Below are 15,725 nucleotides of genomic sequence, written 5' to 3' on the forward strand. Positions count from 1 at the left end.
GTCTTGAAGAGACCTGGTAATGTGCTTGGTGACATTGCGAGTATATTGCTGACAAAAAAGTTTCACCTGAACCTTTCCAATATCCCACCACTGCTGCAATGATGGGAAACTGGACTTTTGACTCTAGTGTATACCCCACACACACTTAAACGCCTCCTTAAAAGAATTATCATTTAAAAGTGCCAATAAGCACTGTGCAATTTTACATTTTTAATAAAAATAGAACACTGCACAAGACAATGGTCCGTAAAACCAACAGGAGAAATTATACACTTTTTAAACACACCAAAATGGTGCTTAAAACAATAAAAACGATCCAGCCTGGCCAAAGACAACATATTATCTCTGGAATGACTCCAGGTGTACCGCCTGGCGTTCATGTGAAAACCTCTCCACACATCCTCCAGCTCACAGCTCTCCATCAGACGCCTGAGTCTGGCCGAGGAAGCAGGATGAGGCTCCAGGTGATTACGGTCTAAAGAGGGATTCTCTGTGCAGTTAAAGTCACCTCCCAAAAACTAAAAATCATCAGTACAATCCTGAATGACATCACACAAAAGGTTTAAAAATGGCATTCGTTCAATGGCCGAAACTGGAGCATACACATTTATAAAAATAAGTTGAACATTTTCAAGCTTAACCTTAATTTGTATAATGTGCCCACACATGATCTCCTCCACAATAAAGGAGCAGGGACGAAAGCCCTTAGAGAAGAGCACCCCGACCCCCCCACTGTTAGAGGCTTTATGGCTGAGAATAACCTCCCCAGGCCACTGCTTCCTCCACTCACTCTCATTCTCCACATCACTGTGAGTCACCTGCAAAAAAATAACATCTAGATTGTCAGGGTTTTGGTATTTTGTTCTGTTTTATTGTGGTAGTCTTGTTTTTCTGTTATGTTCGGTTTCCTGTTTTATTTTGTAGTCTGTCTTGTCTCCCTTGTCTTGTCTAGCTTACTTCCTATCTTTGTTTGTTTCCCGCCTTTTTTGATTATTCTGCCCCACCCTGATTTGTTTCACCTGTTGTGTCACCTGTCCAGTGTTAGTCCTCGTTACCTGGTGTATTTAGTTCCTGTTCTGTCTTTGTCTCTTGTTGGATTATTGCATTCTTTTACTGTGTGTACCTGCTCGTTTCTTGTTTCCTTGTTTGTTCCTGTCTCCCTGGCTGTAAGTTTTTGCTCTACCAGTCGCCTGGATCTCTTTGTTGTAGTATTTTGCTGCTTAATAAATTCTGAGCTGCATTTGGGTCCAAGCCTCTTTCCTCCTCTCTACAACGTGACATAGATGTTTTAACTCCATCAGTTTAAATAGAGAAGCTCTTTTAACATCACTTCTTGCTCCATTAATGTTTAAGGATCCAATATTTAAATCCGCCATTAAAAAGAAAAGAGCAACAACAAAAACACATACAACAAGTATGTGGAGAAACATATTATACCTAGTCATCATCTTCAATGAGTTGAGCTCTGGCTTTAGTCACCAGTTTGTTGAGGCGGTAAACCTCTTGGATAGTGAACCCTTCTGTCTCTTTCCTCAGCCAGGCCACAGACCTGATCAACCCTCTCAGATCAGGGAAGAACTGCTCCGTCTTAACCGCCCTGATCCCTTTAGTGTCCTGCAGGAACTTCTTGATCTTATCCAGAGGATAAAGAGTTAACTTCTCTGCTTGGGATGCTGTCCACTCACAATCCTCATCATCATCATCATCATCACACAGATCCTCTAGCAGCTTTTTAGCTTTAGCATCTTTGTTAGAACAGATTTTTCTGTGTATTTATATCCATCTCTTCAGACAGATTTTCAGCCAGAGCATCATCAACCACATTTGTAACATTCTGACTGCAGCTTGTTTTATTTGCACTGCCTTTCTATCTCCCTGTCTGTTTGTTATTTTCTGCTTTCTCATTAGACTGGGCATTTCCTTCATTAACAGTGTTATTTCCACACTCATGTTGTAAAACATTATTCTCCTTTTCCTGTGTGTCTAGCTCTGTAACCTGTGCAGTTTCTGCACACTGTTGCGCACCTGCCAAGTCTGATTCAGCCGCTGGTGGCGCAACATCTGAGTCTGAGCCCCCCGGAGGCTCTGCGGCCCGGTCTGCCGAACCGCCCGGCTCAGCCGGACTGGGGGCCGGTTCAGTGGGACCAGGAGCCGTCTTGGCCAAACCGCCCGGTCCCTTGGGACCTGGAGCCGGCTCATCCGAACCACCCGGCCCCGCAGGTTCGGGGGCTGGCCGGCGCGGACAGGAACGGACCAAATGACCCTCCTCCCCGCATCTAAAACACTTCATGGTATCAGAATTTGCAAAAACAACATAACTGAAGCCTTCAACTTTAAAACTGAACGTTAAATTTAGATCAGCCGCGTTGTCTTTTAAAATCATGAACGCTTGTCTCCTGTGACACACTACATGTTTGAGCTTCGGTGATTTACATCCGAGCAGAACCATTTTAATGGGAGACATCAGCTGGCCGTACCGTGACAGCTCTTTGGCCAAATCCTCATTTTTAATAAACAGAGGTGCGTTTGAAATCGTGATTCTTTTAGCTGGGCTCACCAGCGGGAGAACCGGGGTGAAAGTATCACGGATTACAATTCCTTTCTCCAACACAGTCTCAAGCTTCGCCACATCATCCAGGAAAATGACCACTGCCTTGTTCATACGGGAGGCAGACTTCACACTGTCAAAGCCCACAACCTCCCTGACAGCATAGCTGGCCTCCTCCACTGAACAGCCGACATGCAGGGAAATCCTCACCGCATGTCGGCGTGTCACCTTCTCCAGCAGCGCATGGCCACCAAACACGGGCATAGTGCCCGGCTGACAACCGAACTTTCCGAACAAAACCCTCCTCCAACTAATAACTAACAACTACACAACAACATAAACACATACAAAACCCCAAATAAACAAAGATCGAAACTCACACGCTCCGTAGACTCACTCAGCACTCACACTCACACATCCGCTCAGAGAGAGAGAGAGAGAGAGAGAGATGTTGTGTAGTATGATGGTTAACTAGTTGAACATTTCAGCTGAGGTGATCATTTCCATCCAGGTTTAATAGCTTGACAGTTAGAGATCAGACTATAAAGAGAGGTAAAGAGATGTGTGAACATTGTGAAGTTCTGATCTAATTAACAGTCAGTCTGTTAATTAATAAACCATCAGCTGTGTTAGATGATAATCTGCAGCTGTGTTGTGTCTCCTTCTCTCCGTCAGATTCCTGTCAACTCACACTGGACACAAACACAGTGAGCAGAAACCTCAAACTGTCTGACAACAACAGGAAGGTGACACGTGTGGAGGAGGATCAGTCATATCCTGATCATCCAGAGAGGTTTTACTGGTGGTCTCAGCTGCTGTGTAGAGATGGTCTGACTGGTCGCTGTTACTGGGAGGTTGAGAGAAGAGGACAGGTTCATATATCAGTGAGTTACAGAGGAATCAGGAGGAAAGGATACAGTGATGCCTGTGTGTTTGGATGTAATGATCAGTCCTGGAGTCTGAGGTCCTCTGATGATGATGGTTACTCTGTCTGTCACAATAACAGAGAAACATCCATCTCCTCCTCCTCCTCTGTCTCTGATAGAGTAGCTGTGTATGTGGACTGCCCTGCTGGCTCTCTGTCCTTCTACTCAGTCTCCTCTGACTCACTGATCCTCCTCCACACCTTCAACACCACATTCACTCAGCCTCTCTATCCTGGGTTTGGGTTCTGGCCTGGTTCCTCAGTGTCTCTGTGTTCTCTGAGCTACAATCATCCAGGAGACTCGGGAGAGAAGCTGCTTTCAGCTAGACGGGAGGATCCACACTGCAGTCTGGACACTCTAAGGTATAAACAGACAGCAGAGCTCACTGTTGGTTCACAGTGTGTACCAGCAGCCCTGGTGATAACAGTGGAGACAGTAACTGATGTCTTGAGAATCTAGTCCCCGCTGAGTCTCAACTCCTATTAATAAGTTACATTCCTATTGGAGCACTTTGAGGACATCTCGATTATGTTGATGTTCAGAGTTAATCTTTGACCTTAGAAACCTGAGATGTTTAATATATTTTAAAGATGAGAGATGGGGAAGCTTCTGAATGTTCATTCTGACTTCCTGTTTCTTCCTCCAGGCTGGATCATGGTGGAGAGCAGAGGCTGAAACCTGATCTGAGGAAGTGTGAGTGTGCTTTCACTTTGATTCATTAAAACAAGGCTCAACATCTTACAGTAGGATTAGTATTGGCTTAGTATTTATTTTGATTGCTATCAAGCATCAGTTAAAACGGAAGTCACATTGTCAACACTATTCACACAGAGAAACAGAAATCACAAACTGTGGATCATTTTTCTTTGCTTTAACACAAAATGCAGTCAATGACCACATTTTCAGCAGCCCACTCACTCTGACATCTCTCCATTTGTGCATGAATAGGTCCTGAGCATATGTGTGTGTGTATTTCAGGCATGTGTGTAGTGATTTCTAACAAACAGAGTGTGAATTGTAATTTCCCCACTGGGGATCAATAAACAGTTAAATTCTTAAATATTCAATCTGGTATACTGTATGTATTAGTAATAGAGAATAGAGAGACAGACTGAGAGAGAAAGAGAGAGAGAGAGTTTTTGATTTTTGAAACCAACTTTATTTGCCGCACATTTTCATTCTATTTCAAGGCTCAATAAATTACATCAGAACACATTTTGAAAATAAATAAGCTACATGAGCATGTCTCCAAAGGTAAGCGTCTCTTCTGAGACAGAACAGAGAACCTGATTAAAACCCCAGACCTGCTGGAACGAGTTCAGGTCTCCAGCAGCTTAATAAAAGCTAAAATCCACCAGCAGTCTGGATTTGATTGCATTTACACACACAAGGGTAACATCTACATTTAAATCATCCTCCACCTTCCTTCTCCGGCTTACATACATCGCCATCTTGGCCTCTCCCAAAACAAAATTTAGAACCTGGCACTTGTGCTTATGATGGCGACTGTAATTAAAACCACAGACAAAAACCTGTTTGCTGAAAACCTCTCCACATACAGTTTGTAACAACAAAATCACAGCAGAAAGACGCTGACACTCAGAGAAGCAGTGAAATACTGTCTTTCTCAGTCCACAGAATGGACATTTGTCCTCAATAGCAGCATTTATGACAGACACAAAAGAGTTCACCGCAATAATCCCATAAAGGATCCTCCACTGTAAGTCTGCATATCTTTTAGCCAGTGGAGGTTTGTAGATGGACCTCCATGCAGGTCTAAAACTCTGATCCAGACCACGGTGACTCCTCCATGGAGTGTCAGTCCGTCCATTCAGCTTGGTCTTTTTCAGTGTTTTCAACATAAGACCATAGAATGCTTTTCCTGAGGCATTCTCCAGAGAGACGATCCGCACCGGCTCCAGCAGAGGACCCCCACAGGCTTTATAATCCGGGAGCAAACCAAGGAAAGGATACTGGTCGTTCTCGTTCGGCAGCAGTGACCCATTACTGAAGGAGTCTAGGAGGGAACATTCATGTCCAGTCAGCTTGTGTCTCCAATACTCCAGAAGTTGCCCGGTGACCCGGACCGACCTGAGACCAAGTCGAGCAGCCAGATGGACGGGGTCGTCCTGCCGAGGCCCACCCAGCTCCACCACCTGACCCAGAGTGGAAATCCCTGCAGCCTTCAGCACCCTGGACAGCGTTGCTCCTCCCCAGCCAGGATAGTCCAGCACCATCCCAAACAGCACAGGTTCCTGCAGGAGCCAATGCAGAGTCCGCCTGCTCCGCTCTCTGTCTCCTCAGTAAGTTCCACACAATAAGAACACTCCTATAAAAACCCGGCAGAGACAACTTGCTCATGTTGTTGGAGTCCATTAAAAACTAATTAAAATCCAGGCCAAGGCTGTTAAAACGCTGCAGAATACAGCGGGATAAAGGCCTCCACAAGACATCTATCGGTCCAGTCATCATCCTCTGTAAAAACTGGAGGCGAAAGGCAGTACCTCTGCTGGCCAGATGGACCAGTCCTTGCCCTCCCTCCTCTTTAGGGAGGAACAGGACGCTCTGTGGGACCCAGTGCATCCGATCCCAAAAGAAACCAACCAAAAGCCTCTGCACCTGGGACAGGAGAGAGGTCAGGGGTCAACGCAGGCCATTCGGTGCCACAGGGAAGATGAGACCAAGTTATTTAAAATGAGGATGTGGCCACGGTAGGACATTTTTGGCAATAGCCACTTCCATCCATTGAGCCGACCTTTTACATTCTCCAAAACATTATCCCAGTTCCGTTGTATAAAGGTCTCATCCCCCAGGAAAACTCTGAGGTACTTCAGTCCTCCTTTTCTCCAGACTAAAGCACCTGGCAGCCTGAGCCGATCCCCCAAACTCTCCCCCACCATCACAGCTTCACTCTTCCCCCAGTTCACTCTCGCAGATGAAATCAAACCAAAATCTTTTACAGTATTTTCTAAAACCTTAATATCTCTTTGTGAGTTTACCAAAACAATCAAATCATCTGCATAAACAGAAAACTGAAAAGACACAGGACACTGAGGGAAACATACACCATTCAAATTATTCCTAAATTTGTGGAGCAGAGGCTCGAAGGATAATGAATATAACATACCAGAGAGAGAGCAGCCCTGCCTCACCCCCCTCTTGATGCTGAAGGGAGCACCCAGCCCGCCATTTATCTTAAGAGCACTCGCAATGTCACTGTAGAGAACCTGGATCATGGCTATAAAACCAGGGTTGAACCCAAAAGCAGCCAGAGTCTGCCACAAGTACTGGTGTTCAACCCGGTCAAAAGCCTTCTCCTGGTCTATGGAAATAAGACCAGTTTCAACAGCCAGTGAACTAGAGAGGTCCAAAACATCACAAATTAAAGTGACATTGTCACTTATGAGCCTGCCGGGCACACAGTAAGTCTGGTCAGGGTGGATAATGGACGCCATCACCTCCCTCAATCTAAGGGCCAGAGCTTTGGACAGGATTTTATAATCAGTGCACAGCAGAGAGACCGGTCTCCAGTTCTTCAGCTCTTGTAAGTCTCCCTTCTTAGGCAGCAGGGTGATGACGTCCCTCCTGCAGCTCAGAGGAAGTCTTCCATTCTGGAGACTGTCATTCATCACCTCGAGCAGGTCCTGTCCTAATATGGACCAAAAAGACTTAAAAAAGTCCACAGGAAGGCCATCCGTCCCTGGAGCTCTGCCTCTCTGCAAACTACCCATGGCTGTGGTCAGCTCCTGCAGAGTTAACTCTGCTGCCATGTTCATAAACCTCAACCTGACCAGAGCTCCCTGTGCTGAGACGCCCAGCAGGTTGGCTATAGCCGACTGTTTAGACTTGAGGGAGACTAAATGCCCTCGATCTCCTGTAGAAGCTGCTAATGATTGCAATTGTTCTACCTGTCTCTCCAGATCCTTCATTGATTGAGACAACTCTCCAGTGACATTGCGAGTGAACTGCTGGCAAAGTTGCCTAATCTGAACCTTGCCAAAGTCCCACCACTGCTGAATGCAGGTGAAAGCAGGCCTGCTCTCTCTGTGGGAAGACCAAAACAACTTAAAAGCAGATTTAAAATCCTGGTCATTCAAAAGAGCTGTGTTAAAATGCCAATAGGGCGCTCTCAACATGTTTTATAAAAACAGAGCAGGAGACAAGACATTGATCAGTAAAACTCACCTGCTGAATAACACACCTCTTAAAGATATTAAAGTGGTGTTTAAAACAATAGAGGCGGTCCAGTCTGGCCAGGGATAAAACATAGTCTCTGGAGTGACTCCAGGTGTATACTGCCTATGGTTCCTATTAAACCCCTCCACAGGTCAGACAGGTCATGTGTTTCCACTAGCTGTCTGATCCTGTGGGACGATGCAGGATGAGGTTCAGGATGATTCCTATCTACGGTTGAATCCACCGTACAGTTAAAATCCCCACCTAAAAACATAAAATCATCACTACAAGCTCCAATGGCATCAGATAAAATGTTTAAAAATGCTACCCTACCCACCCCATTGGTTGGTGCGTAGACATTTAAAAACACTAACTTCACCTTTTCATATTGAGCTGTAACCTTCAACAACACACCTGGCAGAATCTCATCCACATCAACAGAAACTGGTAAAAAACTCCTGGCAAATAACACCCCCACCCCCCCACTCAGACTGGACTTGTGGCTTAAAATCACCTCCCCATTAAAAGCCCTCCTCCAGTCACATTCAATGTCTGTGGTGCTGTGGGTTTCCTGTAAAAACATCACATCTAACTTCCTTATCTCCATGAGCTTAAAAAGAGCAGCTCTTTTAAAATCAGCTCTGGCTCCATTTATGTTTAAAGTCCCAATGTTAAAATCACACATAGATGGAGAGAGAGAAAAAACAACAGCAGATAAACATGACAGTAAATAGAGAAAGTACACATGTTTAACATTCATCATCATCGGTGTTGAGTTGTGCTTTTACTTTAACTATAAGTTTCCTTAGACGGTAGATTTCCTGATCTGTGAGCACTTCTTCACCAGCCTTCCTGGTGAGAGGCCGAGCTGACTGGATGAACAGCCTGAGATCAGGGAAGTGCTCCTCTACTATGGGCAGCCTGGCTCCCTTAGTGCTCTCCAGAAACTGTTTAATATCTGCCGGCAGATAAGGAGTCTGATGAGTTATCAGCTGGTCCTCCTGAGTCATACTGAAGTCACTTTCTGACTCTGGTGGAGTGGTTAGTACTTTACTAGTTTTCTTAGCTTTTGAGTTTTTTGGCACAGAAGCGATTAATTTTCTCTTCTGCGCAATTTTCAGCACTTTCTCATCAGACAATTCCTCATCATCTACCAGCAGATCCATACTCATTGACACATTGTCATTCACCTCTACTGTGCTCACACACTCAGTGGTTTTATTTTGATCATTGATCTGTTTTTGTGTACTAATTTCCTCAACACCTGAAGTGGAGGGGCCATCAATCAAAGGAGGAATCGCGACCACTGGAGCACCCTGGGCCACCGTCCCCGGCAAATCCACCGGCGACACCGCCGCCATCGACGCAGTTCCTGCCGCCAGCGGTGCTGCCACCTCCGGCGGATCCCCGCCAGCAGCGGTAGCACCCACCGCGGGCACCGCAGACGGCCGCCGCTCCACCACATTCACCGGGCAGGAGCGGATCAAATGCCCCTCCACTCCACATCCAAAACATTTTATTGTCTCCGATGAGGCAAAAACCATATAACTAAACCCCTCCACTTTAAAAGAAAAGGACAGGTTTAGTTCACTTGTTGTGTCTTTGTGAATCATGTACACCTGTCTCCGGTGACACACGACATGCTTCAACTGCGGGGATTTGCAGCCCAAAGACACCATTTTTATCGGAGAGATGAGTTGTCCGTAGCGCGACAACTCTTTTGCCAACATTTAATTTTTAATGAACGTAGGAGCATTTGAGATCGTTACTCTTATGGCCGGACTAACCAGCGGGAGAGCGGGAGTGAAAGTGTCTTGGATCACTACACCGTTCTCCACCACCTCGCTTACTGCAGACGTACTACTCAGGAAGATAACGATCGCTCCATTCATACGGGAAGCAGACTTAATGCTGCTAAAACCAACCACCTCTCCCACCGCTAAACCAACCTCCACCACAGAACATTTTACAACTCAGCCGCAGCAGCTTCCGCCACCGGCATTGTGCCAAACAAAAGACACGCCGCCAGTTACACCACCACCAACCAACCAAAACTCTAAACACACCACTAATTAATGAGAATAAATAAACACATACACACAAAAAAGAGAAATAAGAGTAAGATAAAGTCACACACGCTGAAACAAATCAGCATAATCCATGCTCACCACACTCAATCCGCCATTCACTCAGAGAGAGAGAGAGAGAGACAGACAGAGAGACAGAGAGAGAGAGAGACAGAGACAAAGAGAGAGAGACAGAGACAGAGAGAGACAGAGAGAGAGAGAGAGAGAGAGAGAGAGGTTGTGTAGTATGATCATTAACTAATTGAACATTTCAGCAGAGGTGATCATTTCCATCCAGGTTTAGTAGCTTGATGGTTAGAGATCAGACTATAAAGAGAGGTAAAGAGATGTGAGAACATTGTGAAGTTCTGATCTAATTAACAGTCAGTCTGTTAATTAATAAACCATCAGCTGTGTTAGATGATAATCTGCTGCTGTGTTGTGTCTCCTTCTCTCCGTCAGATTCCTGTCAACTCACACTGGACACAAACACAGTGAACAGATACCTCAAACTGTCTGACAACAACAGGAAGGTGACACGTGTGAAGGAGGATCAGTCATATCCTGATCATCCAGAGAGGTTTGACTCCAGGTGTCCTCAGCTGCTGTGTAGAGATGGTCTGACTGGTCGCTGTTACTGGGAGGTTGAGAGGAGAGGAAAGGTTCATATATCAGTGAGTTACAGAGGAATCAGCAGGAGAGGAGACAGTAGAGACTGTGTGTTTGGATGTAATGATCATTCCTGGAGTCTGTGGTGCTCTGATGATCATTACTCTGTCTATCACAATGACAGCAGAACATCCACCTCCTCCTCCTCTGTCTCTGGTAGAGTAGCAGTGTATGTGGACTGTCCTGCTGGCTCTCTGTCCTTCTACTCAGTCTCCTCTGACTCACTGATCCTCCTCCACACCTTCAACACCACATTCACTCAGCCTCTCTATCCTGGGTTTGGGATCTGGCCTGATTCCTCAGTGTCTCTGTGTCCTCTGTAGGATGGAGAGTCACATACACACGCACGCACGCACGCACGCAAGCACATACAGTAGAGACACACACATACAGTAGACACACACACACACACACACACACACACACACACCTACAGTAGACACACACACTCACACAGACAGACATTTAAACAATTTAAAATTAGTCTGGATTTAAAAAGATGAAATATTTTCAGAATAAAAGTCAGAATATATAAAGTTTAAATATTACAAAATATTTTCAGAATAAAAGGGATCTCATGGATGAATTTATTTAAAATAAGTCTGAGAGTCTGAGTGAGTGAATGAATGAGTGAATGATTTATTATTTCAAACATGTAAAAACAAAACACATCAAAAATCAGGCGCGGCTCAGTTGCGGCTCATCTAGAGATTCGGCGTGTCCCCTTTTTTTTCGTCTAGCTGTCACACATCTAGGTAGTGATGTGGCCCGGGCGGGGGAGGGAGGAAGCCCGGTTCAGCCTGCTACCAGAAACCGCTACAGCACGTTGTGATGTGGCCCGGCCCCGGGCAAGGGAAGGAGACAGACTTAGCAGCTCTTAAACTGCTTGCAGAACCGCCAGAGAAATGTATGTAACTGCCAGCAACAAACCAACGTGCTGTAGAACCCAGGAGCCCTGGTGCTGTAGAGCCCAGGAGCCCTGGCGTTTACCTAAAGGTGCTTACACACCAACCAGACGGCCGACCGTCTGCAGAAAAGGCAGTCGGACTGATCAGTCGGGTCCCCGAGGTCCAAAAAGTGCCTCAGAACACACCGAAAAGACGCCGACTTGAGCATACGCTCTGCGCGTGCGCGAAACGTACTACGTCTCCATAGCAGCAGGTGGCGCTGCTCTGTATTGTTTCCCAGAAAATGAAAACCGGCAGCTGATTGGACGAACACGTCACGTGGTTCTTTTTTCTCCGGAAATTCACAGCCAGACTGTCATGGCGGCTTGTTCAGAATATGATCTCACTAAACGTGTTTCTGAAAACGTTTTAAGCGAGGAATAGGCCGTGCAGTTGCTGAATCTGTCTTTATTCCAGATCAACAAAGGTCAGTTTAAAAGATTTTCGTCAGATTTTGAGAGGCTCATCCGCCCGCCATTTCCGGGTGAGTCCCGACTGCCCTGTCTCTGACTGAGCATGTCAGGTCGGCCAAAATCAAGGCCGACAGCTCCTCGGACGGACGACGGCACGGAACACACCGAACAGACTCGAGTCACCAACCTCCCCAGACGGTCCGACGGCCGATAATCGGCTCTGTGTGTCAGTGCCCTAACATGCTGTAGAGCCCAGGAGCCCTGGCACTGTAGAGTCCAGGAGACCTGTTGCTGTAGAGCCCAGGAGTCCTGGCGCTGTAGAGCCCAGGAGTCCTGGCGCTGTAGAGCCCAGGACCCATGGAGCTGTAGAGCCCAGGAGACCTGGCGCTGTAGAGTCCAGGAGACCTGGAGCTGTAGAGTCCAGGAGCCCTGGTGCTTACCTAACATGTGTCTGTGTACGATTGTATTTGCATGAAGGAAGAGGCTCAATATAAAACCAGAAGCGTTTAACAAGATGCAGTCAACAAACATCATTCAACAAGTGTATTTTGTCAGGTAATTATGACATTTAACCAATATTTGAGATGTGTGAAACACTATTTTACTGAAATGGTTATCAGAAATAATCTCAGAATTCATTTATTTAAAAAAAGACTAAAATGTTTGACTAAAACTTGACTAAGATACCTTGAGTTCTCTTTTGATTAAAACTAGACTAAAATGACGAGACCTTTAGTCGACTAAAACTTGACTAACAAAAAAAAGATATGTGAATGACTAAATATGACTAAAACTAACAAGGACATTTGGCACAAGACTAAGACTAAATAAAAAATAGGTGACAAAATAACACTACACACACAGACACACACACACACACACACACACACACATACACAAACACACACACACACACACACACACACACAGACGGACACACACACAGTTGTTGAAGAATGGCTCCAATATTAACTTTGGTGATTACGGGGTGAAAGAATCTCTCATAATCTGTGTTCACGTTCACTTCTCCCGTTGGAATCAATCCACTCAGGACCTGCTGCTAGTCTCCTAAAGAGGCTCACAGACAGGAAATAACTTTTGAGTCTCTTACTTTAGTATAATGTTTGCTTCAGAAAGCTGCTCTCCATTGGTTTAGTCAGGGGTCACCAACCTTTTAGAAACTGAGAGCTACTTCATGGGTACTGAGTCATACGAAGGGCTACCAGTTTGATACACTCTTCTGAAATAACAAATTTGCTCAGTTTGCCTTTAGTTATATATGATTATTAATGATTAATGATAGTCATCTATGTGGAGACACTGATCACGTTAATGATTTCTCATTATCAATAATTATCAACAATGACTTAACAAGGTGGGAAACAGATAATATCAATATTCAATTTTAGAACAGGCCTGAGGGCTACTCATGTGGTCCTTGGGGGGTACCTGGTGTCCGCGGGCACCGTGTTGGTGACCCCTGGTTTAGATGGTTTTGCTTCCAGCTGGCAGCCAATCAGAGTGTGATCCTGCAGAGTGACCAGCAGGAGGCAGCAGATCCACAAATACTGAAACATTCAAAATGGAGAGAAACACTGAAGACTTCAGATCAAAAGTCTCACGATAACTATTTGTTAAAGAAAAATGTTTGTGTCCTCTGCAGCTGTTTAAACTTTTAAATACATAAATAAAGGAAAAGATGAGATGGCTTTCTGTCTGGCTCATTGAGCTTTTAATCTGTAATGTTATTGATGTCTGGATTAAAAAGACTGTGTAGCCAGAACAATGATTGACAGTTTGAGTTTAATGTGATAATTGTGAAAATGAGATGAATGTTTCTGTGATTCTGTAAAGAAAGGATTGTTAAATCACTTTTATTCTGATTATAATGAATGTAATAAGTTGAACGTTTTTGATTCAGTAATGAAGAGAAAGAAATATAAAGTGATCATTTCTCTGCTGTTTGTTCACAGCGTATGAATATGTTAAAGGGAAGTTCCACCCTATAATAAAATGATAATTACTGTCTATCAGTCTGATCAGCAGTGTGTTGTATTTTATTCACATCACAACAAAATCAAACATTTACTGACGATTCTGTTCTTTATGAAAATATGACCCGGCAGCTATATGCACTATAGTTCAAGCCATTTAAAAATCTGTACATCATTTGGGAAAAACATGATAGTTTTCCAGTAAAAACTGCATGGCTAATCATAAAGTGTGCGTGTCTGTAAAGGGGAGACTCGTGGGTACCCATGAAACCCATTTTCATTCAGATATCTGGAGGTCAGAGGTCAATGGGCCCCTTTGAAAATGGCCATGCCAGTTTGTCTCTCTGCAACATGTAGCCTAACTTTGGAGCATTATTTAGCCCCCTATAACCCCCCAACCTACCATGCCATGCTCGGTTTGAATGGATTCCTAAGATGGTCTAGTTTCAGATGATACCAGTTCAATCAGGACAGACTTTTTTGCAGATGAGCAAATATTTATTTGTAAGCTACATATGCAAAACATGAATAGTACAAAGTCTTTGGGGATTAGACTCCATCGTATAAAATGTATATGTTTTAAAGGGCTAAAAAACCCAGACATATCCCACAAAACGTGAAACAGCTTAGTGATTGAAAGACATGAAAGGGACATACATACTGTACCTCAGTGAGCAGCAACGAATATGTACAGTGATACAAGAAGGTGTAGTAATTAAAGTAGGTGTAGTAGTTAAAGTAAACCTTGCCAATTCAAGCCATTATATATATATATATATATGTATTTCTAGGAAATGATTGACAGAACGACAATAAGCAGATTACCTCTGTAAATGTAAGTAAAGTAAACGCGCTTGGTCGGGACTATTGCCGTCCCTTTTGACGCAGTTATATTAAGGAAAAGGTCGTGGGTGGGCTTACGGTTCCGTGACACGCGGGAAGAACGGGATGGTTATGTTTAGGAAAGGGTCGTGGGTGGGCGTACGGTTCTGGTGTTGCACCGAAAGCTGTGACACGCGGGAGGAAAATAAAAAGCGACTATAGCAAGCGTGACAAGCGGAATGCGAACCCTGCTCTCCTGGGTGAAAGTCCTGTGTTTGTTTGAAATTATGGTCGAGTTTGGGTCGGGCTCAGTCACATCAGCGTGATAAGGCATTTGTAAGCGTAATAAGGCCAATCCCATTATTCATCAAAATTCAAAAAAGTGCAATCAAATTTCTAAAACACAGTGACCCCCGTACAAGCAGAAAGCCCTGCAATACCAAGAGCTGAGCAAAGAGAAGAGTCCTCTCACTCAGCTGGTCCTGATGCTCAGTTCACCTCCTGAACCTGTTCTGCCTTCAAACTAAGAACTACGTTGACCAAGTACAGACTCAGTGAGCACAACCTGGCCACCGAGACAGGCCGCTACAAACAACAATGGCTCCCCAAAGAGGAGCGCTTCTGCCAGCTGTGCAAGAGAGACAAAGTCGAGACAGAGCTGCACTTTCTGACAGAATGCACAGAACTGCAGCCAGTCCCAACTAAATATTTCAATCAGGAGAGACTTCGTTGCAGATATGCAAACATTTATTAGTAAGATATCACAAAGTAATTACAAACATAACTTTGGAGATTAGACTCCATTGTATACGGGGTATATATACAATTCTAAGGTTTAGGAAAACCAAAACATATCCCCCAATGGAATCTAGACACTGGTGGTGGTGAGAAAAATCCGTACAGGCAAAACGAGCCGTCAGCCGGGAGAAGACCGAGAACCCGTGCCGAATATGGCTGGAGGTAGAAGGGGAGGAGGCGGGTCGCACTCTCGTCTGAAAATACAACTGACAGAAGCAGGAGAGAGAGAACAGATTTAAACATGGTAGTCATGCTGTGATTGGCTTGACCGTACGTGCCTGATTCTGACTGGTATACAGAAACGTAACACCCACCTACCATCTGATCAGCTAAAGAGAAGAGAGACAACGTAATTGAAGTCTCCCT

General features: G+C 44.8%; 1 protein-coding gene across 1 annotated transcript; it reads left to right on the forward strand.

Moving 5' to 3' along the window:
- The first annotated feature begins 3,008 nt into the window (after positions 1-3,008).
- LOC116060264 (butyrophilin subfamily 2 member A2-like) lies at positions 3,009-10,708 on the forward strand. Its single transcript, XM_031313752.1, has 4 exons — positions 3,009-3,014; positions 3,361-3,836; positions 4,121-4,167; positions 10,179-10,708. Exons 1-4 carry the CDS (start codon positions 3,009-3,011, stop codon positions 10,706-10,708), a joined length of 1,059 nt encoding a protein of 352 aa, XP_031169612.1.
- The last annotated feature ends 5,017 nt before the right edge of the window (positions 10,709-15,725 follow it).

Source organism: Sander lucioperca, chromosome 17, assembly GCF_008315115.2.
Source record: "Sander lucioperca isolate FBNREF2018 chromosome 17, SLUC_FBN_1.2, whole genome shotgun sequence".
Lineage (NCBI taxonomy): Eukaryota > Metazoa > Chordata > Actinopteri > Perciformes > Percidae > Sander > Sander lucioperca.